Source organism: Pholcus phalangioides, unplaced genomic scaffold (genome assembly GCF_987345545.1).
Source record: "Pholcus phalangioides strain wild (caught in Gottingen) unplaced genomic scaffold, Ppha-v1.0 ptg000007l_1, whole genome shotgun sequence".
NCBI classification, from domain to species: Eukaryota; Metazoa; Arthropoda; class Arachnida; order Araneae; family Pholcidae; genus Pholcus; species Pholcus phalangioides.
Genome location: NW_028301600.1, coordinates 34,661,194 through 34,689,193, shown reverse-complemented (window position 1 = coordinate 34,689,193; position 28,000 = coordinate 34,661,194). Strand labels below are relative to the sequence as shown.

Below are 28,000 nucleotides of genomic sequence, written 5' to 3'. Positions count from 1 at the left end.
TGATTAATTACGTTGTTTTTCAAATTCTCCACGTCCTATCCTTTCAGACAAGCCGACAATCATCACCACTGACATAGAAATCAGAAGTTTCGGTCCAATTTCTGAGTCAGAAATGGTAAGCAAGTTCTTGATGTTTTTTTTTTCACGTATTCATTAAAAAACCTTCGAAACTCTTTGACCCCGATAAGTTTCAAAACATGAACTACATTCACAAGCCGTTATTTCGAGACGGGAAACGATCTAAAATAGCAGCACCCACAGTTATTTTAAGATAATTCAGAAGTGAAAAAAAGTCAGTAAACAGAGCATTGAATTAAAAGCTGCTAATGCATCTGTTGCAGTTCCAAGAAACATATCATAATCCAACTTTAATACTCTTGTTTTCTTATAGAAGAGTAGATAAACTTTGCCTGATAATACTCAAGTCACCAACGAATAAAGCAAATTAGAAACAATGCAAAAGGAAATAAAGCAAAGTGAAATTCACGGAAAATGCAAAACTCCTAATGCATTTCAACACACAGTTGGTGTCGTCTTCAGAGGAAAAATATATAACTACTTATCTCGCTGACCGAGGATCCCACTTGGGTTGGTTACCAAATCTTAACTCTCGGTTGCTCAGTGGAAAAAAATTTACGTCTGTTCACTTCAAACGTTGTGGTCAGAATGACCACGATTTGTTTTATTCGCTGGTGATTTCTGAGTCTTGTTTTCTTTTTTACCTACAACTTCCACGTTTTTTCATTGAAATTTAAAATCATGAAAATTTTAGAACGCAGAAAAAAAGAGATAACTCTCGTAGTTATAATGTGATGTACTCTGACTATTAACAATATAAATATGTAAATATAAAAAATTAAAAAGTATATATATAAATTAATAATTATATTTATTTTTGTACCCTTGAAAAAAAAATCGATTTCTGACAAGATTTGTTGTTTATGAAAGACATATTCCATGGACTGTTACTTCCGGCAAACATGGATTGATCATAGATTGCGGTTTGAAGGAGCAAGACTCGATGAATTTTCCATGAATTGGAAGTTCTTGCAGAAAGTTTGGATTCCAGATACATTTTTCACGAACGGCAAAAGCTCATACCTTCACAAAGTCACGGTACCCAATAAATTCATACGATTGCGATCAGATGGGCAGATGAAATATTCTATGAGGTAAGTTAAAAATTGCTTTCAAGTACGTATATTAATTTCATTTATGTCAGAAAACCTTAATATTGTCCTCTGAAGAATTTATAAAAACAAACAGCACTTCCATCTGTGTCCAAAACAATACCGTAAACGCGGGCTATTTTGGCCCATATTTTTTTAAATTTAAAATTCACATTCCAATAGGGGCGCGGTAGCCCAGGTCAATAAGATGCTCGCCTAAAGTACCAAAGAATGTTTAAAGGTGTCGCGAGTTCGATACCCGGTTCGTCCTTGTCAGAAAACTTTCCTGACAGGGGTACGACAAAAAAACGGCGACTTGACCCCAGCAAAAAATTGCTACCGCAGGGAGTCCCCCATCGAGGGGTTAGCGTACCAACCTCTCGATGAGTATAAAAAACAAGCCTGCCGTTCGGAATCGGCAATAAATTGTAGGTCCCGGTCTAATTAGCCCTCGTGTGCAGAAAATGACCGTGGTGCGACAAAAATGATCAATGATCACATTCCAATAAACCCAATATATTACTACTTTGAAGTTTTAGTAACCTTTTTTGATATCAATATAGGATATCTTATATCGATATCTAAATAATAAACAGATTTTTTCAACTTAAGCTAATAAAAAAAGTAAAGTTTTGGCCAATGCTACCCTTGTATTTGGGTTAACTTCGACCCACTTCACATTTTCATATCTTAAAGCATTAAATGAAGAGCTAGTGCCAAAGAAGTTCCTGGGTTTATAATGAAATTTTTATTGATTTCATATATAATGAAATATATATATTTATATATATATATATATATATATATATATTTTTTTTTTTTTTTAAGTTATAAAAATAGAATATTTATATGGCTTTTTTTTAATTTTTACTTAATCTTACAAACAAATTTACTTGCAGTCTTACAAATTGTTGACCAAAAAACCCTCTTTTAACAGCCTTTGGAAGCTTAATTATTGGGAACCCATAATAACACATTTTGTCAACGGACTGGCAAAAACTAATTCCTCCTCGCCACTAAAACCCTTGGAATGACCTGGTTTGTTAGGAAATGAATTTTTAAGTTTGTTTTTAATGGTGCTTCGGAGTATTTTAAAATGATTAAATATTAAATATTTAATATTTAAAAACCTTGCCTTTGAGTCATTTCACCAGATTTAATTGCACTTAAACAGTTTTGAATGAAGGTGGTCATTGTTGTAGTCTGAATAACTTCGACTTCCAGACTGAGGCTTGTATTAATACGCATCTTACCAATCTGGAAACAAAGGACTTGAAATAGGACAACATTCAAAAAATAACATAATAGTAGTATATGCAGTGGATCCCGCTTATAACGTTTTCCAAAAAACCACCAAGAAAAAAAGTTGTAAGCGAGAAAACGCTTTAAACGGGAAATCTTAATGAGAATTGTTAGAGTTGAGGCCACGAAAATTAGTCTTACTCAGTGAGAAAACGTTATACAATACAAATACAACGCCACAACAGGCAAAATGCCCAACGAGGTGGCTGAGAAAAAGATGCCCATAACAAATATGGATGTCATATATTCTAAAAATACAGCAACCAAATTAAAAATGCAATTACAATCAATATATATGCATGATAAACTATTATACAAATGTTATAAGTGGGATCGATATATTCCTTCTAGTTAGTCCAATCCAGGGAAACCAATTTTACACTATCGAATAAGGGAATTTTAGCAGAGAAAATTTTCATTATTGGGAAACGGCCAAAAATCAAATTCGCCAAATGGATGAAAAGAAAAAAAAGGGGCCAATGAAAATTCAACCACATGCGCAGGATTATCTTCCTCACAGTCTTTGGTTCCTTTATAGCGAAAATAATTGATTTAGATGAACGTGTGTTTTTACTACTGTATAAATATACGGAGTGGATACTATCGACCGCTTAATAATTACACATGTGATTTCTTGTCAAAAACTAATATGGAAAAGTGTTTTCAGTTTTTTGATTTGACCAATAATTATGGAGTTATAATGCTTTAAAAATTGATTTTTTTTTTCCCAAACCGAGCACAACTCAGGTCTATCACCATAGGCAATTTACTACCTAGTGAGTTGTGCCGGAAGTGTAAGTGTGTGTGTACCTAACAGTCTGAGTGCGTATCTAGTGTTGTGTATGATTTTTCAGAGCTGCCATCTATATCTCAGAAGTGGAGTGAGTGATGTGTAGTGACTGAATATTTGTACTGTTTGTAGGACTGTTGCTCTCTGTGGCGAGACTTTTTAACGGGGAAATCGGCTCGCATTTGCGCCTTCAAGTTGGGAACCACAGAAAACCAACTCCAGCCGACCACCACTGTGGTGACGGTGGGGCTCGAACCCGGATCCCCGCGATGCGAGTCCGTCCCTATGACCACTCGACCACCACAGCGGCTTAAAAATTGATTATGTCACTTTTTAATCCAGCCAAACTCACCGAATGTACACCAAACGTATAACTTATCATTTTTGAAGGCGATAAAAATTCTATTGGCCCTAAGAGAAATCGAGAAAACAAACCAGTTTTTTCCCCCTTGCACTTTTCAAATTTGTACGCGATCTTCAATATCCAGAAATAAAAATGTTTTTGCTTTGATCAAACGTATGCTCAACGTATGTTGTTCATTTGGGATTTATCTTTGTTAAAGGCATATACATTTCTCCACATCCTGCAACAGGGCCCCAGGCTGGCACCTTTAGTGGACCCCTAACCAGACATTTTACTTGCCCCTACATAGTAAATTCACAGTGTGAAAAATCAAAAAATGACAAGAACTGCCCCGGGCTGGAGCTCTGTCAGTCCCACCCATGTGGGAGGCTTGGGTATCCAACTACCTTTCTTGTCACTTTTCTTTAAAATGGTACTGGAGTGAACTTTAGTAACATTTTTTCACATAAAGTGTCCGAAAATGGAGAAAACAATAATAAATTTTAGACTCATTTTCTACGAAAAATTTTTTATGTCAAATTTTAAGTGAAATTCATGTAATATTCGAAACACGATTGAAAAAATTCTATGAATGGAATGGTTTGTTATTTTCACAGTTAGTAATGATGCAAGTTATGAACCAAAATTTAAAGGATTGTATGATATGCTCCTGAGTTATATTCAAATCTGTTAATGTACGTGTGAATTTTTTGAAATTTCATTCTTCATATAGCTATTCTTCATTGTAGCTATCATGTATAAAGCACTGTAATTAGAGAAATATATGTGATAGACGTTAGATTTTGGTTCATAACCTTAACAAAGAGTACAGGCTAACTCTGAACTCGTGGGCCAAACTTTGGGGGAAGGTAATATACACACACATAAAGAAGCAATTTTTGTATAGCATCGTGGGGTCGGAAATGAAAAGTGTTGGAGAAGAAACTCTGATGAGGACCTCATTGCGTATGCAAAACTTTCAGTCGCTTCTACAACTGTTTGTGAAACACCTGGCACTTTGAAAGGGTACGCCAATCACTTGCTAGATGCTGGTGGTGGCACATTTGATAACTTACTGTAATTATTAATGTAAATAATTTTTTTTTCATTTCTTCAGCATTTCGTCTTTTTCCACCAACACTTTTCATTTCCGACCCCACATTGCTACACAAAAAAATGCTTCTTTATGTGTATTTTACCTTCTCTTAAAGTTTGGCCCATGAGTTCAGGAACACCCTGTATATAGTAAAATATCATATTAAAATTTTGTAAAGATAAAATAACTACATTTTCAGAAATCATGTTTCAAAGTTAAAATATCAATAAGAGCATCTTCGTAAAAACACGTTTAAAGTTTTTATTCACGGATTACTTGTACGTAGAAACCCAACACTGAGTGGCCGTAACTTCAGTTCTATATAAGCGTCATATAAACAAACCAAAGCCTGTATTGGAATTACAAAAGAAATGGGGCATTCATAAGAAATAAAAATAAATAGAAATCGATATTTTCTTCCAAAATGACGTAGTCGGATAGCTTAAATGAATTAATTATCACTATGTATATAAAAATTTTGAGATGAGATTTCTTCCAGTTCCAATTTAGATGTTTTCAAGCTTTCACATATCCGAGCTTTCCAAACTGTTCGTTCTATCTCTCGGCTTCTTCCTCGAAAATTTTTTTCTCTCATCGCCCCAAACTCAAGTTAACCCGTAGGACGGAAGCGTCTCGCTGCAGTGTTGTGCAGTTAAGCATTGTCAGAAAGCGCGTGCGCTATTGGCGCGTGCTTTTCTCTCTGGCGACTGTTAACACCACCACATTTCCTGCGACGTTTAATATAATGTATATACTTAATTCTACAAAGGTTCTCAGCATCCACAAGTGGTACAGTGGTTAGAACGTGCGAGGCATGTAGCGAAGGTTGGGGTTCGAGTTCCGCAAACTCGGCTGAGGTTTTTCCTCATTACCATCTTCGTTTTATTAATATGTGTGTGTGTGATCTTAAATTTATTTTTACTTCAATTTTTTTAAACCGTTCCACAGGTTAAATGTGGTTCATTTACATCACCAATCTCCAGATGCATTCTGGTTGTGGTGAAAACAGAGTCAATATTTTCAGGTCCGGGGCAGGGGTCCCCTCTATCGGCCTGAGGAGCGAAGCGACGTCCGAGCGTAGCGAGTGGGCCGAGGCTGGTGGCGGAGCCGTTTGCGTGCCGGAGTTCGCCCTATAGGTGTATTTACTAATAAAGTAGTCGAAAATAGCGAGCGTTTGGCGATAAGTTGCCAAGCGTTATAGCCAGACACAAACTCGCGCATGCGCGAATGCCCAACCTGCACAACGCTGCAGCGAGACACTCGTCATATAGGACCCTATATTATTTCCGTAGCTTCTACTGTCCCGACGGACCATTCCAACGCCCCCAGGGGACGATATTGCTCACTTCGGGAAACACTGATTTACATGTTATATATATATATATATATATATACACTGCTGGCCACCCAAATTGCAACACCAAGAAAGACAAGAGATATCGCAACAATATTTATATTGTAGATAACATGTTGACCAAGCATCAAATGATTAAATTTATAGACTTTTGTGAAGTGTGGTTCCTGCCAAAATCAGTAGCCAGAGTAGCCGCCATTGTTGGAGATCACCGCTGCCACACGCCTCGGCATTGATTCAAAGAGACTTTGGATGTGTTCTTGGGGTACAGCAGACCAAGCAGCTTCCACGCGTTGCCAAAGTTGATCTGGTGTGGCAGCTGGGGATGTAATCTGGGTCAATCGTTGAGCAACCATGGACCACATGTTTTCTATCGGCGAAAGATCCGGAGAGCGAGCTGGCCAGGGAAGCAATTCAATCTGGCGATTGACGAAGAACCTTTGGACAATGCGTGCCACGTGTGGTCGCGTATTATCCTGTTGAAATATGGCTGTGGGCAAGCCCTGAACGTAAGGAAGGACAACTGGCTCCAACACCTCGGAGATGTAGCGCTGGCTTTTTAAAGTACCGGCAGTGCGTACTAGAGGAGTGCGAGAGTGATATCCAATACCGCCCCATACCATAATACCCGGTGCAGGACCAGTGTGGCGGTGCATAACGCAGCTGTTCAGCATCCTCTCTCCACGGTGTCTCCAGACTCGAATCCGACCATCGTGGTGTTGCAGACAGAAGCGTGACTCGTCAGTAAAGACAATTTCATTCCATTGTGCCGTCCACATCCTTCTTTCATCGCGCCATTGGCGGCGGAGACGTCTGTGGTTCTGCGTCAAGGGTAGACGAAGCAATGGACGTCTTGCGGACAGACCACTCTGCTGTAAACGGCGTCGAATGGTACGCGCAGACACTGGATGATGCGGTACAGACTGAATGTGCTGTGCTATGGTTCGTGATGTGGCTGAGAGATCCGTCACTGCCATACGCACAATACGCCTGTCATCACGTGAAGTGGTGCACTGAGGTGGATGCGATCGAACACGTCGGTCCGTCGTACCCTCCTGCATCCAACGATCACATATCCGCATTACAGTTGTTTGGTTTCGTCCAACACGACTACCGATTTCCCTGAAAGATAATCCACAATCTCGGTAGGCCACTATCCTTCCTCTGTCGAACTCAGATACTTGATCAAAAGATGATCGCTGTTTTCTACGAGGCATAATTGATCGTTTTTTTGAAAAAACCACAAGAAAGACACAATTGCCGTACTTCAAATCGTCGAAATCTCCAAGCCTTAAATAGCGCTTTGAAGTGGCGCCACAGGCGAGCGTGATGTGCATCTGTGCTGAAATTCTAATCATTTGCATATCTCACCTCCGCTAATGCATGTTGTAAATTTCATATTATTTGCATGCTTCCTTCAGGGTGTTGCATTTACGGTGGCCAGCAGTGTATATATCACAACTTTTAAAATGAAGAATCTTCATTGCAACATGTAGAATTCGTTATTAAATGTAATTGGATGAATAATCAATAGAAAATATCCAAAACTAGTAATTATTTTGAATATGTCAATTCATAAAATAATTATTTTGATTAAAAGTTTCTGATTGCGTGTGTGTATCTTGGTTATTATTTCACTGTTTTCACCAGTCACACCTTCACACATCAAGCACCATTTTTACATTCTTCATTGAAGCCTTTTACGCGTAACAGTTCCGATGGAGTTTTAAAAATACTCAAAAAGTATTGCCCTGCTTTACTGATCAACATGTGCTCTGATTAAAACGACAGGTTAAAAAAACGATAGCGCAGTAAAAACAATATGCTGTATAGAGAGTATAAAGTGGAACAGGTGACGTATCATCATTTACTTCGTTTAGGCACCCGAGTGGCGCAGTGGTAAGATGCTCGTCTTCCACTATGAAGGCTACCAGCAAGGTCCATGAGTTCGAATCCAGGCATTGAACGTCAGAAGCAAGTTCTTCACCTAACGAGTCTGGGGTGACCACCGGTGGATGGAGATTTCATTTACCACCCAACTCCACAGGTTGGAAATTGCCGAATGGCGATATATGACCGGAGTTGGTGTGCGGTAAAGTAGTTGTCATCGTTTACTGGAAAGTAAATTGAGGGAAAGTAAAAAAGAAGTTGAATCTCTCTCTCTCTCTAGGTTGGCAAATAACATCTTCGCTGACTCAAAATCATTTTTCAAGTATGTCAACAGTGGATGCAAGAGGACAGTTAGCCCCCTCTCGATAAAAGGATTTAAAGTAGAGAGATATGGTGCGGTGCTTCCAATAACTTTTTCGCATCGGTTTTTAATAGGGGACGTGAAAAGTACTGGTGTGTCATGAGGTGATAAAGTCTCCAACCATATCCAAGTGAATGATGTGGAAGTCCGTAAAACTTTTAAAACATATAGGTGCAAGCAAAGCACCAGAAGATATCTATCCCAGGGTCCTCGGGGAATGTGTTAATAAACTGTAGGGGCCAGTCGCTCAGATCTACAGAAGTAGTGTTACTGAGAGTATCCTCCCAGTGGATTGGAAACTTGCTAATGTGGTTCCGATATTTAAAAAGTGTAGTAGAGAAACAGTGTCGAATTATCGTCTAGTGATTTTGATGAGCTCCTTCTCGAAAATTTTAGAAATTATTATCAAAAGGCAATTGGTGAAGTGGATAGACGAGAATAATGTGTTTGAAAACCAGCATGGGTTCAGGAAGGGGGAAGTCAAGTGTAACCAACCTATTTTTTGCTTCTATGATTACGTGACTAAGGCTTTGGGAAAAGGCAAAAACGTCGATGTTGTTTATCTTGATTTCCAGAAGGCCACAAGATCTGGTCCAACTTGGTAAACTCTTGAATTGTTCGCATGAGTTTGGGGTTGAAAGCTACTTGTTAAATTGAATAGAATCGTGGTTGAGAGATAGGTCACAACGGGTTATGGCAAATGGGGAATTTTCCGATTTTACAGGTGTGAAGAGTGGAGTGACTCAAGGAAGTGTCCTTGGGCCCATACTTTTTTCACATTTTATCGATAAACTCGATCAAGGTATTGACGGGCTTGGCAGCAAATTCACATATGACGTGAAGCTAATGGGGGTAATCAGAAATCCAAGCGATAGGTAAATGCTCCAGATAAACTTGAATATGATTTCATTATTGGATTATGAATGGAGCATGACCTTTAGTGTTGATAAGTGCATGGTTGCTCATTTTAGTTCGAACAATCCACGTTTCCCTTACGAGTTGAATGGTGTTTACTGGTTTTCACATTAAACTTATGTTTAACTGTTAAAAATTAACACATTAAAAATTAATCACGCGAACACACATGAGCATCACCGCGGAAGACATACTGAAGAACGAGCAAGACAGAGCGAGAGAGTGAAGCCCCGCAACACGGTTACACAGGATATATATATACATACAAAAACTCCAGTAGCTCCACCTAAGGTTTAAAAACACAAATATGCAAATATGCAACACCAAGATAACAAATAGGAATCAAATAAATTTTGAAAATTTAATTTCCACCGTATAAGATACGCTTCCCGCTTTCTTATTTTTAAATTATTTTTTTGCAATGCAATGTACATTTCACATCACCTTGTAGTATTATGCCGAAATAATATTCAAACACTCCGGGCATAGGTGCCAGAACCTGGGGCTGATGCCATTTGAGCCCCCACCCCAATAACTCATGAATATACAATGCAATGCACCATTCCGCCTCCTGAGTACGGGTTTGAGTCCCTTATATACGGAACGAATGACGATTTTTAGCCCCTCCCCTCAATGTTCTCTTCATGTTGGCGATTTTGATTGGCCAAGGGTGCTGGAAGTGTTTGGAACTTGTGGGTCATGATCTTTAAGTAGGAGAAATTTTGATTTCTGAATCAATTTTCTCGGTGCTTTTACCCATTCTATAAAGTACTGTGGGCACCCATAGCATCCCTATCTCTGACATCACTGAAAATGTCAATCGATTTTTGATTTTTTTTTCAACTCTAAATTAACAACTCTCAAGTAATAGAAAGAAATCAGACTTTTAATTTAGCATCAACAGACAATATAGGATTATATCCAGAGAATATGTGCATCTTTTTCTCTGCCGCCTCGTTGGGCATTTTGCCTGTTGTGGCGTTGTATTTGTATATATTTCCTGAGTTGTATACGGGATTTATATCTAGGATCACAAGTTCAAGTGAAAGCGCGTAACCAAAATTGAATAATTGATGATCTAGAACATGAATTAGAAAGGAAGAAGGGAGGCAAGGTTTGAATAGCCCACAGGGGTGGTAAAGCTATAAATCCGCCTCTGATTATAGCCTACATTTATCAGGATAATTTTAATTTAAAAAAAATCATATCGTACATATAAACACTTCACAATATCTAAACCTTTGTTTCAGTGCCTTTGAGTATCATTTTATTTAAACACTTATACAGCGTGAATATCCCAATAAAAAGCCTGATGATGATAAATAGAATAATAGGTGATGGTATTTTGAACTAAAATACTTTTTTTAACGATACGTAGATTTCAATTTATTGTAATTGAAATTTAATTCAAACAATTTAATTTAAAAAGTGCTACATTATTTTTTGCCATCCGTATAATCTGTATCTATATTTTATGATACAACAAAAAATTTAAATAAAGTAAATTAATAATAGGCTAATTCATTTTTCACACAATATTGCATTAAAAGTTTTTCTAATTGCGGAACACGAATTATGTGGGAGAAGCTTTCAAACACGCACACAAAGCAACAGATCATTTCCATGTTCGGTTTCGCAATATTACATGTTTTTGCCGACAGAAAAATGTAGGCCAAGAACATCAACTTTCACTACCAAAAACTTAGACGCTAATGAAAACTATGAAAATATTCAAACAAGCCAGCTAAAGATATGCGACTGACCTATAGTCGTCTTTCTTATTGGCGATTACATCGCCTTTGTGTCGGTGCTCATCCTGTGGGCATTATGAAAGCTTCATCGAATCGTCATTCATAAGCACTATACATTTCTACCCTTGATCTGCGAGAACTCCCTTCGCTGTGAGAGATAGAAATCCCAACATAAAGCGTGAAGTGCGGCTTATACAGTAAAACTCAAATGTTAATTTAATTGAATTATTAATTAATTAAATATCTCAGGTTCACATGGAGATACTGTAATGGTAAATGTTGGTGACTCTCGGAAAGGGGGGGGGGAGAAACTCTCGAGCCCATGGGGCGGATAGAAGTTTACAAAGTTGAAGAGAGACTCCACTGTAATTTGGGGAATATCATACACACCGAAATTTTTCCACATAGTATTGAAATTTTATCACAGCAAAAATAAATTATTTAACATTTAAAATTTTTTAATAACTAAATTTACAAATATAATTAAATTTTTATATACAGTTGAATTTTTAAATGTAATTGATATGTTAATTACAATAATTAAATAATAAAATATTAATATCAATTAAAATTTTAATTTAGATTACCTTTCCGCAATGACAAAAAATAATTATTTTTAGTAAACTGCATGTACACTTTTGTTCATGTTTCTTATTTCACGTATAAGGCCAGGATTACACTATGAAAGTTTTGTAAAAGTGCTTTTATAAAACTTGAAAAATAAAACCCATAAACTGATCGATTGCATTTGCTCGAATGCAATCAATCACCGTATTAGTTGTATTTTCAAGTTTTATAAAAGCACTTTTATAAAACTTGAAAAATGCAGCCAACAAGGTCACCGGTTGCATTTTCTAGAATGTAACCAATAACCTTATTGGTTAGATTTTGCAAGTTTCATAAAAGGAATTTTATCAAACTTTTACAGTGTAATACCGGCCTTAGACAAAAACCTATATACAAGATCGCGTGGAACATGTACAATGAAGAATCGACGTTTCGACGAATTGATTCTGCGATAAATTGACGTCACGACGAATTGACACCGCGACAAACTTATATCGCGACGAATTTGTACCATGACAAATTGAGACGCGACGAGTTGAGTGCGACAAATTGACCGGCTACGAAATTTTACGTGGGAAAAAAACACCGTTATAAAATCATCGAATTTTACAATGGTAGGGTGGGAAGATCATATTGCTCTTTTCCTCAAAGTTATGGCCCTGATGGCATACGTAACATAGACGGATATGTATTACGTAAACATAGACGATTATGTACAAACTGAACCTCTCATGAGACAGATAAGGATACCCTGATTGAAAATTTTTGAGGAAGTTAAAAAGATGGTATACACACTCATGTCCATAAATTAAGGATAATTCAGAATCCCATGGAAATCGAAATCTAAAGTAAAAATTTCACCTGTAGAATTATCACACACATCTGCAAGAATGATATGCAAATTTCAGGAAGCCACCAGACGATGCCGATAGTACGTCACAATGACGAGAGTGTAAGAGGGGGGTATATAAGGAATGGTGGCAAAGAAGTAAAATTGTTCACAAGAGTTCTGTAAGGCGCTCAGTGCCATAAGCGAATACTTATGACACAGAGGACGCATGTGGATGATTTTTTACTTGGTAGAATTATCGGCCGCCTGGAATGTGGCCATACTCAGATGGAAGTATCCAAGGAACTTGGAATTGCCCAAAGTGTCATCTCTAGGCTTTGGCAACGATTCCAAGATAACGGAAATGTCAGTAGACGTTACAGTACAGGTCGCCCCCGTTACAACGCCGAATGAAGACCGGTATTTGGCAGTAACCGCCCTGTCTCGTCAGCTATCTGCAGCCACGGGTACCACAGTTTCAAGGCAAACCGTGTACAAACGTTTGGGAAACATTGGTCTATATGCTCGCAGGCCTGTCAGATGTGTTCCGCTCACGGCAACTCACTGTCGGCAGCGATTAGCCTGGAGTAGAGAACATGCAATGTGGACATCGTCACAGTGAGCTTGTGTGATGATTTCCGACGAGGCCAGGTTTAGCTTGCAGTCTGATTCACGTCGGACTTTCATATGGAGAACGCCAGGTACCCGTTACCACCAAGACAACATCATTGAACGACACCGTTACGGTGGTGCAGCATTGCTCGTTTGGGGTGGAACTATACTGGGTTCCAGAACAGATCTGCATGTTCAAACCGGAACCATGAACATGGCCCCCACATCCTGTATCGGGGCCCCTAGGCTGGGATCTTTTGCGGGCCCCTCGGTCAGACTTTTAACGGGCCCTTTCTGTAGTTAATTTATAGCGTAAAAAAGTAAAAAAATGATGATAACCATCCCGGGCCCCAGGGCTAGAGCCCTGTCAGCCCCCCCCCCATGTGGTGGCCATGACCATGAAAGCCCAAATTTATCAGGACACATTCTGGAACAACATGTACGTTTGTTTAGGGGTGCCATGGGCGCAGAATTTGTGTTTATGGATGACAACGCCCGTCCTCACCGAGCAAACATCGTAAACGAATGCCTTGAATCTGAGGATATAACACGTATGGAATGGCCAGCATTCTCACCTGACTTGAATCCGATAGAGCATGCATAGGACATGCTTGGCCGACGAGTTGCAGCCCGTCAACCACCTCCTACATGTGTACCGGAACTTCGGAGAGCATTGCTTGCTGAGTGGAGTGATCTTCCCTAAGATCAGATCGATAACTTGATACTCAGCATGCCTAGGCGTTGTACGGACTGTATTTCATCGCATGGGAGGCATACAATGTATTAACCATCATACTAACCATGTAATAGTAAGTTTTTGTAAAGAAGATATTTTTTACAATTGCTCCAGGGAGCAAAAATCGTAGTTTTTATGAATGGTATCATACATACACCTTCGTTTTTGTTCTTTATCTCTTGTTTAATAAATGGGCTTTATGAATAAATAACGTTTGTTTTGTTTCTGAACCTTTATTTGCCGGAGCTGGCATTATCCTAAATTTATGGACATGAGTGTATATAAACGGTTATTTTAGAAGAAAAACAGTGTTCAAAACTTAAATACAGTATTTAGTAATTATTGACTAATTATTCATTTATTTATATTTAATTATTTTAAACATAATTAATTTTATCTTTTCTTTTTAAATTATTGAATTTATTTTCATATTTTATGTCGATTGCCTACGAAATCGTTACATAATTTTATGCATTATATCAGTTGAACCTTTATTAAGCGGAAACTTGTGTTCAACGGAAAAAATCTCAGTCCCTTACGATTCCGTTGAAGACAGGTGTTATTGTATTATACATCAAATCATATAGCTTGTTCGTTTGTTCTTTATTTTAGGCTGACCATTAAAGCTGACTGCAAAATGCATCTTCGAAAGTATCCATTAGACACCCAAGCCTGTCCATTAAACATCGGAAGTTGTAAGTAATTTTAAATCTTGACTTTTTTTAATGTTCTCTAATTATTATTACACTTGTACAAAATACAAGATTGTTTTGAACTTAAATGTTTGTGATAGAGATGATACAAATTAGTGTTATGGTGTTACATTTAAGAGAGACAAATGAGGTTATATAATAATACGTTCTAGATTAGATGAGTTTCAAGTCCATAAACACTGGAGAGAACTCTGTTCTAAAGCTCTCACAATAATTTGATGTCTTAAAAGAATATATTAGATTTAATCTCGTCAGCAAGCTGAAATGCTCACCACTAAATTAGATATCAGCATTAGTGCTCAAATGTTTGAGGCTGACTGAGTAAAATAAATACGTTCGTAATTGAGCAATAATTATATTATATAATCATGATGAACTGGATTATAAGCCATGTTATTATCATGAATTTTTTCTATTTATGGTAAAGCTAATTATCAATTTAAATGATATGTAAAATTCTTCAGTCTTGATTCCATCATCCTTTTGTGTCTTGAATGAATAGAACTCGATAACATTTACATTAAATAGTTTTAATTGGGTATAAAATTTTACTGATTTGGAATCAATACACTGCATTGGTGTCCAAAATGAAAGTCTGAAAGTCATATAGTTATAAAAAATATATATATATTAGTTATCATTCAAAAAAAAATTGTAAAATAGCACGAATGTGCGAAGATGTGACGAATATTCGATGAATTAAAAAAAATGGATAAAATGTATTGTTCGATAGTAACTTTTTTCATTTCTTACTGCGTGTATTTTTTGAATTGATCTCTCCAGGCCATTGGCCTGATATGGTCTATCATCTTGAAATTGAACACATTTAAGTAGAAAAAAAGTCCTCAACACAGCAAATATCGCTATTCTGCATGGACATGTCGATATTATAGTGACTAAAGAAGCCAAAAGCTGCTTTGCACAAGTAAATTCTATCTGTTCAAGATCATAATTTAATCAAAGAATGGGTGGCTCCTAGAATCGGCTTAAATTTGTAGATATAGGGCTAAATAGCCTTCGTGCGAATAATAAAAATATATATTACAACAAAAAAGTGATTAAACGGTCCAACTCAAAACTAATCTGACTATGAAATAAGGTTAAAACATAGCAAGATCATATACAGAATTTGCCACTCCTAAGATTCCGCCATAGGACTTTGTTCCTGCAAAATAATTTTATGCCTTCCAGGAGATAATGCCCGAAGCTGAATTTAAGGTCCAGTCGACAACAGTATTCACGATTCAGTTTCTTTTTTTTTTTTTTGAAAAATAGAAAAGCAAGAGAAAAACACTACTAGAATTACTTGCCCAAAGTCGAATATCTTTTGGACCTTGATTTCGGACACCAAATATTTTCAGATCAGAATCAGTTTTTGCAGTAACGAGATTTATTTCTGTTTGACGAATTATAGAACGATTGTACATGAATTGTTCCTGCTTCTGTGTTCAGTTGCCTATCCTGTTCATGAAGTGTCGTATGCTTGGAAACCTGGGAAGCCAGTGGTAATTTCAAATGACGTGACGTTATCGCAGTATGACTTCCTGAAAATTATCATATCGAATTCTACGATTTTGAGAAGAGAAGGAGGTGAGTATATAATGATATATTCATTATCCTGTTTTCTCAATTCATATTAAATGTAGCAATGCAGATGCGTACAAAAAAAATCAGCCTACGAAGGGAGTGGGTCACTAAAGCAGTATTATAGTGTACTTAATTTTGATAGAGAAAAATTAACAATAATTGTAGATAGCATCATCACGTTTGAGAATTACTACAGCATCTCTTCTATAAGTCCTAAAAAGTATCCCAAGTTTTCATTGTAACCAGAAGAGGATTGGAAAACGTCTATTGAAATCAGCAGATCTCATACCTGAGCACTCTGAAGCCAGTAGCGAATCAAGAGGAGGTTAATGTGGACGATTGCATCTCTCAAGAGCCGAATAAGGGGAAAAATTGGCTGTAATATACAGGACGATATTCACGAACCTATACAATAAATAGCCCCTCCCTAGATCCGCGCCTGTCTGAGACGGAGAAGTGAGCCTTAAACAATTTCATTACCCGTCAACGAATATCGTTGGTGGTCGGCTGAAGTTGATTTTCTGTGGTTCCCAACTTCAAGGCGCAAATGCGAGCCGATCTCCCCGTTAAAAAGTCTCGCCACAGAGAGCAACAGTCCTACATCAATAAATCATTCAATCATAACACTTCACTCATAGTTAGAAAAACTGGTGGCAGATGGCAGCACTGCACTTAAGCACTACAGAGAAACAAAAAAAAACTTCACGTCAGGTTTCACTACACGCACATTCCCGCATGTACCGATTCGTTGGGGGTTCCGCGGGTGGGTGGGTGGGCGGGGTGCATGTGTGGTGTAGCAGTAGTAGGTAGGGCCTCCAAAAAATGGCTCGGGGGTTCATGATGTTCTTAAGTCAGCCACCTCGTTGGGCAATTTGCCTGTTGTGGCGTTGTATTTGTATAAATTAATTTACACTTACAGCATGAGCCAAACTTATTCCAGAATACCGTATAAACAGAATATCACTGAAATAATAGTGAAGTTATGAATATTCTGTTGTATTCCCCTATATTCACAGACAGAAGATCCGTTATTTCTGTGCACTTTGTGCTTCGGAGGCGGCGGGGATATTTCATCCTTCAAATCTACGCTCCTTGTGCCATGATTGTCGGAGCTTCATGGGTATCATTTTGGATCAACCGGAGTGATGCAGCTGGAAGAGTTGCAGTAGGTGAGTTATATCAAAGACAAAAATTCATCTTTTTAGTTAAAATTTTAATTAGATTTCTCCAAGAAAACGGATACGAATATGTTTATTATTATAAAAGCTGCATCGTTCCTGCTTTCAGTTTTGGTTTTAAAATGTGGAATAGAAAAAAACAATTTTTCCAAAGTTCCAAAAAAGCTACTCGTAACAGAAATAAGGAACAGCAGAAACCATCATCAAATTAGCTGAAAAATAGCAGAAATTTAGACCACTTTACAAGGCCGTAGCGAGACGGGGGAGAGAAGACCCAACCTCCACACCGAAATGGCTGTTATATAGGAAATAACATGTTCATGTTTATTATTCTATCACTTTGGTTCCCCGAAATGCCAGCAGTCTCCCTCCGAAATGAATTTCTTGCTACGGCCCTACCACTGCAAATCTTAATGGACCATGAAAAAATATGATTTCAGTCAAAGCAAGCAATCTTGAATAAACGAGCAGGTGAGATTGTTATAAATGAGATTTGTCTTTCAAATATGCAGAATAATAATGATAAAATTCTTCTTCGATTAAATTCAACAGGTGCCACAACTGTTCTGACTCTTGTCACTATGGGATTTGGTGGAAGAGGATCTTTACAGAAAGCTGCATACGCTACTGCACTTGACTGGTTTGTGATTATGTGCTTCACTTTTGTTTTTGCTGCGCTTGTAGAGTATGCAGTCGTTAACTTCATCGACAATCGAGAGAAACAACAAATGAAAACTCATCTAGAAAAAGAACGAGAAAAAAAAAAGAAAGAGGAAACTACGGAAGGTCAAACAGAACCTTTGGTAAGTTTTTCATTTTGTTTCACGTGAAAACGTCATTAAAATCGATGCTGAGTGTGGAGAGGCGATAGCTCCCAAATGAGAGACAGTTTCTGTCGAAATAATTTCAAACTTAAATAACTCAGCTAAAAATAGACATAGATGATACGACATCTTGATCTCGTTTTGAAGAAAAAAGATGAAAGGTTGTTCGACATTCATGGCAGCCGGAACCCGTGAACTGTGAGCACATAAAGTGGACCCACGATTTTCGACTTTCCGGATTTGATATGTCCATGAACGGGTTCATACTATCTCAGTTCTACTAATTATCCTATCCGATAGAAACCAAGCATTGTTTGAAGAGAAGTGTATGTGTAACAACTAATTTTGTGTTCTAACTCTATATCTCAAAAAGAGTTCAGAATTTCGAGGATGTGAATTTGAAAAACTTTCCGATTTCCAAAAAGTGCTTTCCAAAGTGCAATCAGAATTACAAAAATCAGGCACGATTGCGTAGAGCACAAAATTCACAAAAACGCCATTCCTGAACCCAAAACTAACGCTCAGTAGGTCTTACTGTCGCGAATATGCAGTGTGATGCCTTAAGTCCCTTGGTCGCAAATTACTGGCGAACCTTTAACCACTTTGCAATCAACAACGTAATACTGCGTCTAAACGCCTGTGGAATAAATTCAAACAAGCTCGCTCTCTGTTGTCTTTCTTCTCTCCTCACCATCGAGAGGCTTTGTTATAACCCTACGAAGTTGTTCTTTTTACCTTCCCCTTTTATTTCTATACATTTAATACTGATATTTCTCCCCACCTATCATGCGTTCTTCTACTATATAGGTATAAGGGAGAAAGAGAAATCTACTTCGTATACCTACTCTTTTATATCTCTATCCTCTCTCTTATCTGTACTTATCTTACCTTCTTTCCGTTTATCTTGCGTGCGGTTAGGTTAGAATAAGGTTAGCATATTTATCTCCCATTCGTCAAATAGAGATCATTCGAATTTCTTGCCAATACCTTGTAAACGAAGGGGTTAATCCTAGAGACATGTCTCCAGTCGCAAAAGTTATCCAACTACCGTATAGATTTACACGTCACTCATATTGCAAGGGATTGTATAGTTGTTAAAATAACCTTTTTACTTGGTCACCCCCGTCCTGAAAAACTCAATTAGAAAGTTGTTGCCCCGTCTCTTTTGAAGCCAACGAAAAAGATTCTATGTTTCTAATATTCACTGGGATCTTCGAATCCAAAAAATCGCAGATAAGGTGAGAAAGATCAGCATAATGAGCTTTTTTGGTTAGTTAATGCCGGTGTTTCTCAAAGTGTGCGCCTAGGACCGTCGCGACGAGCTGGGAATATTGATGTGTGCGTGCCTATTTATGCTTGGAAGTGGTTCTTCTACGAGAAAAAATATCTGCCAAAGTATTCTGAGGAGAGCTCCAGATCACTGAGCAACTATAAGGAAACTGGAGTGAGGACTTCGCGAGCCTTCCCTATACACGACCGCATCACATCCTATTGAGGCGAAATAAATAAAACTTTTATTGGTTAAATTCGCTCAAATGTAACCAACAGGTTGGTTAGTTTTTTTTTTTTTAATTTTGTAAAAGGTATTTTATCAAACGTTTATAGTGAAATCCCAGCCGCGTAATTACAATCCTAACATTCTCAGTAATACAAGAGGCATTAGCACGCCGGTGATTGGCTACTACGAGCAAGACAGATAACAAAACGTCACGCGGGGCTTTTGAGCGAGCAGTGAAGCTTTTCGCGAAACAATTTCAAAGTGCTCTAATCACTGCTCCAACTGCGAATGTCGGACATCCAAATACAATTAAGTATTCTATTCCTATATCTATTGTTAGACATCGTCTACCAAAATTTCACTATGAGTGAGACGTAAAACGGTTCATCATTCATTTCGGCTAATCACGATGAGCTAAATTTCTATAATATATATGGACCATTTGTATATGGACAAATGTACAACTATACTAACAAAATAATGTGAATGCAACAGAGGCGAATTTAACGGCGGACGCACTGGGCGCGCACGTGGAGGCCCCCGACTTCTACGGGGCCCCAAAAATCCAAACTTCACACTTTTTTCTAATTTAAGGGGCCCAATATTTTTTTTTTTTTTTTGCTCCCGGGCCTCGAACGATTTCAATCCACCACTGGAATGCAATTGAAAAAATCAAAAATACTGAAGTTCCCGGCCGTTCCAAGATGCCGAAGTTGGCATGCGGAATGCAATGTTTTGCGTATTTCGCTCCTTTGCAGCCACTTATTGTATTCCTCCGCGGTCGGCTCGCATACTTCCTTGTTATTCTATATAGGGCAGCCGCTCTCAACCTTTTTAATTTACGGAGCGCTTTTTAGTCATTTCTAATTTCTATGGCGGAGCCCCGTAGCCCTCTTTTTTTATATACATTCGAACTCGATTATAACGACTTCGGTAGTAACGACAAATCGGTTATAACGTCATTGATTGGCGGTTCTGACTAATTTACGTGGAGAATAATGTTAATGGACCTCGCTTATAACTTCATTTAAAATGCAATGCCTCGGACAGGGCTAGAACTAAACGGGGGAACTGCCCCAGGCGGAAAAATTTAGGGGGCAGTAATTTCAGGTGGGAACAAAGACCGCCGTTATAAAATTATCGAATTTTAAAGTTGTGGGGGCAGAAAAATAATGTTTGCCCCGGGTGGCAAAAATCGTAGTTACGGCCCTGGCCTCGGATATAACGACGCATTTTTTGTCGTTATTTTATCACAATTAGAGTGATAACATAACACGTACGAAAAAATTCTTAATTTTGCCCTTCTCTTGACATTTTTTTTTCAATTAAAAAAGCCCTTTCTTTTTCAACAAAGTTTTGCCATGCTCAATGCATATCCCCCACATCCTGGAGCAGGGCCCCTAGGCTGGGATCTTTTGCGGGTCCCCCGACCAGACTTTCACGGGGCCCCTTTATGATGAATTTATAGCGTGAAAAGAAAAAAAACTATGAAAATCGTCCCGGGCCCCAGTCCACCCCTTGTGCGGGCCATGGCTCAATGTCATCTTACAGCATGAGCTCACCCGGGCACGGTCCGGGGACCTCAAGTGCAGAAAGGGCCTCGTGAAAATAAGATCTGGTCAAATTTTCAACAGTGAGTATGAAATTGGGTAGCGGTGTTATTTCATACTCTTTCTCTCTCTAGCCAAGAAAAACCACTTTGCCCGTGATGCCGTTAAGACGACCCTGGCCGTGTTCAACCTTTTTTTCTCGACAATCGTTATTTTTAAGGAATTGGCGATTTATCTGACAATTGACAACATTTTAGCGAGAATTAGTATTTGATATCTCAATTTCTCATATTTTTCCAGATCAAACATGGTCACCTTAAATGTCATTTGATCACATTTGTCGCACCGCTTTCTTCCCACGAGGACTTATTAGACCGGAACCTACAATTTATTGCCGATTCCGAACGGCAGCCTTTTTTTATACTCATTGAAGGTTGGTGCGCTATCCCCTCGATGGATAGTTATCAATCATATATTGCTGTTCCGCCCCTAGAGGCATACAGCGGGGGTCCTGAAGTTCAACATTTCGAGATCAATTCCCTCTCAGCACAAAAAGTACAATTTTCTCAGAGCTATCTCTAAAAAAAAATTTTAGGTTATTTAAGCTACCTAATTAATTCCAACCCCCCCCCCCTTCCGTTTAATTCTCCAACTCTATATCGAAAAACAACAAACAAAAGTAAATTTAGATCAAAATCAATTAGCACAACAATAAACAAAATAATTAAATAAATTAACAGAGGATGGGGGAGCACGGAAAGCAGTGCCTTTCGACTCCCGGCGGTAGCAATTTTTTCTGCGGTCACGTCGCCGTTTCTGTTTTACCCGTGTCAGGAAAGTTTCTGTGTAACCGAATGGATTGGAAGATCGGGAAGGAAAGTGGTTCCTTTTTGACTTGGGGTGGGAGCTGGAAGGTCCTGGTCGTTCTCTTCGACCCAGTGCCGTCTTAACGCATGGGCCCACCCGGGCATCTCAAGGGAAGAAGGGCCACACAGAAATGAGAAGCAGTTGAAATTTTTGACAATTTGTCAGGTAGGGCCTCAGGAAAATCACTTGGCCCGGGGGCTCTTGAGACGGCCCTGCTTCGACCAGCCTTCAACATTTGACGTTCATTGCTAATGGTGGAGCGGCCACACCACTCGCCCATGAACAACCCTGAAACGTACTGGGTCAGGCCACGGCCGACTCAGCACTAAATTGAGGCCGTGGCCAGACAGGACACGAGTGTGACCTCGGCGGCAGGGATGGCTGTATCTGACCTGAAACCTGTTGCAAAACCTCATGTGCCGCCCTTAAAGACGACCCTGGTGGGAGGCTGAAAAGGCTTTAGCCAAGGGAATCTGAGATGAACCTGATTTTTTACCCGTCCGAAACACACCGCACACAATTTTTTTCAAATTAATATATAATCTTTTTTAGTACAGTGAACCTTGTTAACGCCAAAATACCTATTCCGAGGTTCCTAAAGTGGTAAATAAGGGAGTGTTGAAGATTCGAGTGTTGAAAAAATGAGTGATTACACTCATTTTTTCATTTCGGGATCGCGTTGATAGGTTGAATCAATCACGATGCGTATAATAATAAAAAATTATTTTTAAATAATAATTTCCAATAATACGTTGGGCGGAAAATAAGGGCAGCAACTAGGAGAGAACAGGCGGGTTTGGTGATCCTGGTACTGGACCAGAAGGGCAGGGCCGCAACTAGATGTTTAGTCACTCGGGGCAAGTGCGCATTTTGGCGCCCCCTTGTAATGTTGTCGGAGAGGTTTGAAAATAAAATTTGCGCCCCTCTGGTCCAGCGCCCGGGGCACGAGACCCGCCTGCCCCCCCCTAGTTACGGCCCTGCAAAAGGGACACTGAATTCATCCTCAAACTGAACCTTCTACATTACATTGGGGAAGCCGAAACGCCTCCTTCCAAAGGCTCTAGTTTCGGCCCTGTTCAGAATCATCGAAAAATCCTGTTTTTTCGTTACCAGCCACAAACGTATGAAAATAATAAAAAACATGAATCTTGAAATTCACACAAAATGTTTCCGATAATTAGCATATTTTAACGTGTATAAGGGATCCCTGATTTTTTAGGCTTAAAATTCGGAAAGAAGTTGAAAAGATGTGTCTATAATACCATCAATGTATAAGAAACCTTTCCTATATTTTTGGGACCAAATTTTTGGCAAAAAGGGGTTTCTTATACACGTTAAAATACTGTGTTTTCAGATAATATACACTCTGGCCAAAAAATTAGGAACACCTCTCACTCAAACTTCGATTCGTCCGTGCAGCACGTACGCTGATGTAATAAACTGGATTTTATGATAAAAAGCTTTCTCCTGGTCAGAAGCACTAGTTAACGTTTGCCTGTTCATGAGGAAAACAAGAGATTTGAGTGACTTTGAACGCGTCATGATTGTCGGTGCCAGAAGGGGCGGTTCCAGTATCTCCGAAGCCGCTAACATTCTTGGCTGAATGGCAGCTAAGTCAAAAAACTTCGAGCGGAATATTGGGCGGAAATCGTTTGTGAACGAAAGAGGTGCCATGCGAATGACACGCTTTGTGTGGTGCAGCAACAATGCAACAAATTGCAGCGCAATGCAACTCACGATCATCGCACTACAAGATCATCGCGTATGCTCTACAAGACGGATCTTAAAACGAATTGGTTTTAATAGTCTGCAACAAACTAGAGTGCCTTTGATTTCGCTGCAAAACCGAAGAAAATGGCTTTTGTGAGCTAGAGAACGCTGAAATGGGACACTTGATGAATGGAAGAAGGTTGTCTGTAGTTTGAACGTGGAAGAAACTTTTTAGTGATCTGTCGGGATTCGAACCCGTGACAGCTGATAAAGCCTTTCAACCTCCAGGCTGGTGTGCTAATCACTGAATCAAAAAGGCTTGAAGTAGGTTGTCTGGTCTGACTTGTCAAGATTTCCTCTCCATGACGTTGATGGCAGGATTCGTGTGGAGTAAGCAGCATGAGGCCATGGATCCGGAATGCCACACAGTGCCGTCTGAACGCATGGGCTCACCCGGGCACGGCTCGGGAGCCTCAAGAGAAAAGGGGCCTCACAAAAATGAAATTTATTTGAAATTTTCTAGAATTTATCTGGTTGGGCCTCAAAAAAAATCACTTGGCCCGGGGGGCCCCCATGATCCTCTTAAGACAACCCTGATGCCACATGACAACTGTTCAAGCGGGTGGTGGCGGAATCATGGTCTGTGAAGTATTTTCCTGGTATACTTTTGGTCCCTTATTCAGTGCCGTCTTAACGCATGGGCCTACCCGGGCACGGCCCGGGGGCCTCAAGAGAAAAGGGGCCTCACAAAAAGGAGATTTGGTTGAAATTTTCTATAATTTACCTGGTAGGGCCTCAGAAAAACCACTTGGCCCGGGGGCCCATGGTGCTCTTAAGACGGCCATGCCCTTATTTCCATTGAAAACATCCATCAATTCCAGCGCCTACTTCTGTACCCGTTGCCGACCATGTGTACCCGTTTATGGCCATAATGTTTCCTGATGATGATGACTATATTTCCAACAGGACAATGCAATCTCCCATGGGAACATGGAGAATCATTCATTACTCAGTGCAGTTGTTTGCTGCAATCAATCTGCATGGTTTCAGGAACATGATTCAGAGTTTCAATTGCTTCAATGGCCCCTCAGTCACCCGATCTCAACCCAACTGAGCATTTGTGGGATGAGTTTGAAAGGTTTGTTAAAAGCTCTGAAACACCACCCTCTAATCTGAGGGAATTAAAGGGTTGGAGAATCACTTAGCTAAAATAACTCCCATAAAAAATTGCAGATTTTCAAAAAAACATCTGTAAAACAGCGGTTCTCAACCGGTGCTTGAGGAAAATAAAATAAAAAACAGTAATTTGAAAAAAACAATTATAATTACTTTAGAATAATAAAAATAAATCAGTAATTTTGCTGAATAAGTAAAAAATAGGTCTACGGGGCTCCGTCATAGAAATTATATGCCAAAAAGCGGGTCAAAAACGGTTGAGAACCGCTGCTGTACACGATTTGTGAAACAAGAATTGGGGAATTACCTGTGTGTGCTCAAAGAACAATGTCACACAATTGGTACCATGAAATCATGCGGTCAGCGACGTCTTAACGCATGGGCCCATCCGGGGCCTCACAAAAATGAGATCCAGTTAAAATTTTCTAGGATTTACTATGTAGGGCCTCTGAAAAATCACTTGGCCCGGAGGCCCACGATACTCTTAAGACGGCCCTGCATGTGGTATCTCAGTCTTGACGTCCAAAGCATCATAGCTGAGTGCCTGGCTACTAACAGATTTGTTCTCGCTCCAGACATTTGGTACAAGCTGATGGAAAACTGTTATTAGCACATAGTCCTGGACAAGAAATAACCAATGTTGGCAGTTGTTGCCATAGCCCCCACATGCTATAGCGGGGGCCCCTAGGTTGGGATCTTTAACGGGCCCCTTCTGTAGTTAATTTATAGCGTGGAAAAGCAAAAAAATGATGATAACCGTCCCGGGCCCCAGGGCTAGAGCCCTGTCAGCCCCCCCCCCCTATGTGGGGGGCCATGGTTGTTGCCATATAAATAACAATGCAGATTTATCCAATACAAGACAAATAAACCAGACAAGTTTGTCATCAAGTTCTGATTAGCAACTGTTGTGAAATCCAAATATGTTGTCCGTATTTGGGCAAAGATAAAGAGCGACCAATCAATGTACAATTTTGGGAGAATGTTATGCTGAAATTACTGCAACCATATCTAAATTCCAGATGCACTGTCACAACTGACAGCTATTTCCAGGGGCGTCGGAAGTGTTTCGAACCTGTGGGTGCCCGTCTTGAGATTCATGTAGGAAATTTCGATTTTGAATCAATTCTGTGGGTGCTCGAACCCGCTCTACAAACTTCCGTGGGTGCTCGAGCACCCACAGCACCCCCGGCTCCGACGCCACTGGGTATTTCACTTATGTGAAACTTGCAGATGAACTTTCTGCAAAGAAAACCACAATTGCATGTGACACTTCAATGCCACAATATTGTCCTGTTGCACTGAGAAATGTAAACAACACACTCATTATATACATAGGTGCAAGAGCAAAAAATAATGTCATGATTTTTAGCACCATGCGCACGAATGTGGCTGAAGATAACAGTGCAACCAAGAAGCTGAAAAATGTCACATATTACAATGACACTAAATGTGGCATAGATGTAGTAGATGAGATGGTGAGGAAATACACTACAAGATGTGGAACTTGCAGGTGGCCTGTTCATGTATTTTACTATGTCTTTGGCATTGTTACACTCAATTCTTGCACACTTTTCAAGGAATCCTCAGGCTCCACAATTTCATGTAGAGGATTTCTTTTTGCGCTGGGGAATAACTATGTGCTGGTGCTTTGAGCAGAAAATGCCTGCAAACTCTTTCAGTACACAGTATACGATTTCTGACGGCTCTGCTTAAGGTGCCAGAAACTATTTTGTGGGAAATATGTTGGTGTCACTGTCAACCGTGCATATTGCTCAACTTGTGCTGATTGATGTTTAACAAGCTTTACATATATAGAACATATTGTGAGTTCATTCATTGTTCATGTGTGTAATTTTTTTTTTTAGAGAACGTGTTATATACTAATTTCTAATATGTGTCGAGTCATATTACATACTTTTTTGCTTTTTTATAATTTGTTTTCCCTGCAAAAGCACAGTGAAACAGTGAATAAAAATGACTTCATAAGGGGGGGGGGGGTGATTTAATAAGGAGTAAAACATTTTAAAAGTAATTCCAGCAGGATTTTCGGAAAGCTGACATTATAGGCAGGGTGACATTAAAGTGGTCGACATCATACCGTGGTCCTACTATGTATTGCCATTTCAACATATATCATTTATCCATCAAACAACAGTTACTTTTAATAGAGCTTGAATTTCTCACTGAGGGAGAGGTCAACTTGACCCCTAATGGTGGTTCTAGCATTAAGCTGAAAGTATATGTTTATGCATGAAAGAAAGAAAGCAAACATCTCACTAAAATTATATTTTGTAAATCCCATTCTTTTAGGAAGGTATTCAAACTTTAACTGGACCAACAACATCAATAGAAGCTGGTGCATCATCTGCTGTTGAAGTGGATGCAGAAAGTAGAATAGGATCAGGCTTTTCACAGCAACAATTGCCACAAACTATGTCTATAAGAGGTTCTCATCCAACAAGGCTGGGAGGTTTACGACTTCCTCGAAGTCGTAGACCACTAATATCTAGTGTTCTGCCTCCTGACAAAGATGGATTTCGCACACGGCAGTTGGCAGGAGTGGTGGACAGATATGCTCGTCTGTGTTTTCCAATGACGTTTTTATTTTTGAACATTTTATACTGGACTCTATACCTCCATCTAATTGATGATGAACTTGAATTAGACATTACGCCAGATGAAAAAGGGATTTGATGTTTCTCAATAAAAGTTTTACAATTCCATCCATTAAGAAATCATTCATTACTCAGTGCAGTTGTTTGCTGCAATCAAATTTTTCATTACCCAAAGCAGAATGCTCGACATATATTTATTTATTATCAAAAGATTCAAAAGAAATTAAAGAAATTGGTATGCAGGGAAATAATACATATACTAGGCCTATACATATGTAATTCATCATCTATGTCACATTATCATTCTAATGTCATGAGTATCTTAATCTCTAAATACACATTCTTATATTTTTGAACATATTTTTCAACATAGCTTTTTGGCATATTTTCTGAAACATGCATAGTATTGTATAATATCAATAATCTCTTACTTCTCACCACCTAAAAGTCACGGTGCTTACCTTTTTTTTTAAAATTTAAACAAATCACAAAATGCATACACACATACGTAACATAGGCTATACAAATTATAAATACAACTCTGTGTCCCCAAGTTGAAAAGTTCTT

The 28,000-nt window shown here is 39.0% G+C and overlaps 1 protein-coding gene across 2 annotated transcripts in view; it reads left to right on the top strand.

Moving 5' to 3' along the window:
* Positions 1 to 27,541, top strand: part of LOC149085225 (gamma-aminobutyric acid receptor subunit alpha-6-like) — a 48,864-nt gene extending 21,323 nt beyond the window's left edge. For both annotated transcript variants that reach the window (XM_089233102.1, XM_089233101.1), the window contains exons 3-9: positions 48 to 115; positions 949 to 1,172; positions 14,328 to 14,410; positions 15,881 to 16,018; positions 17,032 to 17,184; positions 17,746 to 17,996; positions 27,129 to 27,541. In XM_089233102.1, coding sequence (XP_089089228.1) covers positions 48 to 115; positions 949 to 1,172; positions 14,328 to 14,410; positions 15,881 to 16,018; positions 17,032 to 17,184; positions 17,746 to 17,996; positions 27,129 to 27,512 — 1,301 coding nt within the window. In that variant the 3' untranslated portion in view covers positions 27,513 to 27,541. The remainder of the gene's footprint in view (positions 1 to 47; positions 116 to 948; positions 1,173 to 14,327; positions 14,411 to 15,880; positions 16,019 to 17,031; positions 17,185 to 17,745; positions 17,997 to 27,128) is intronic.
* Positions 27,542 to 28,000: the final 459 nt, after the last annotated feature.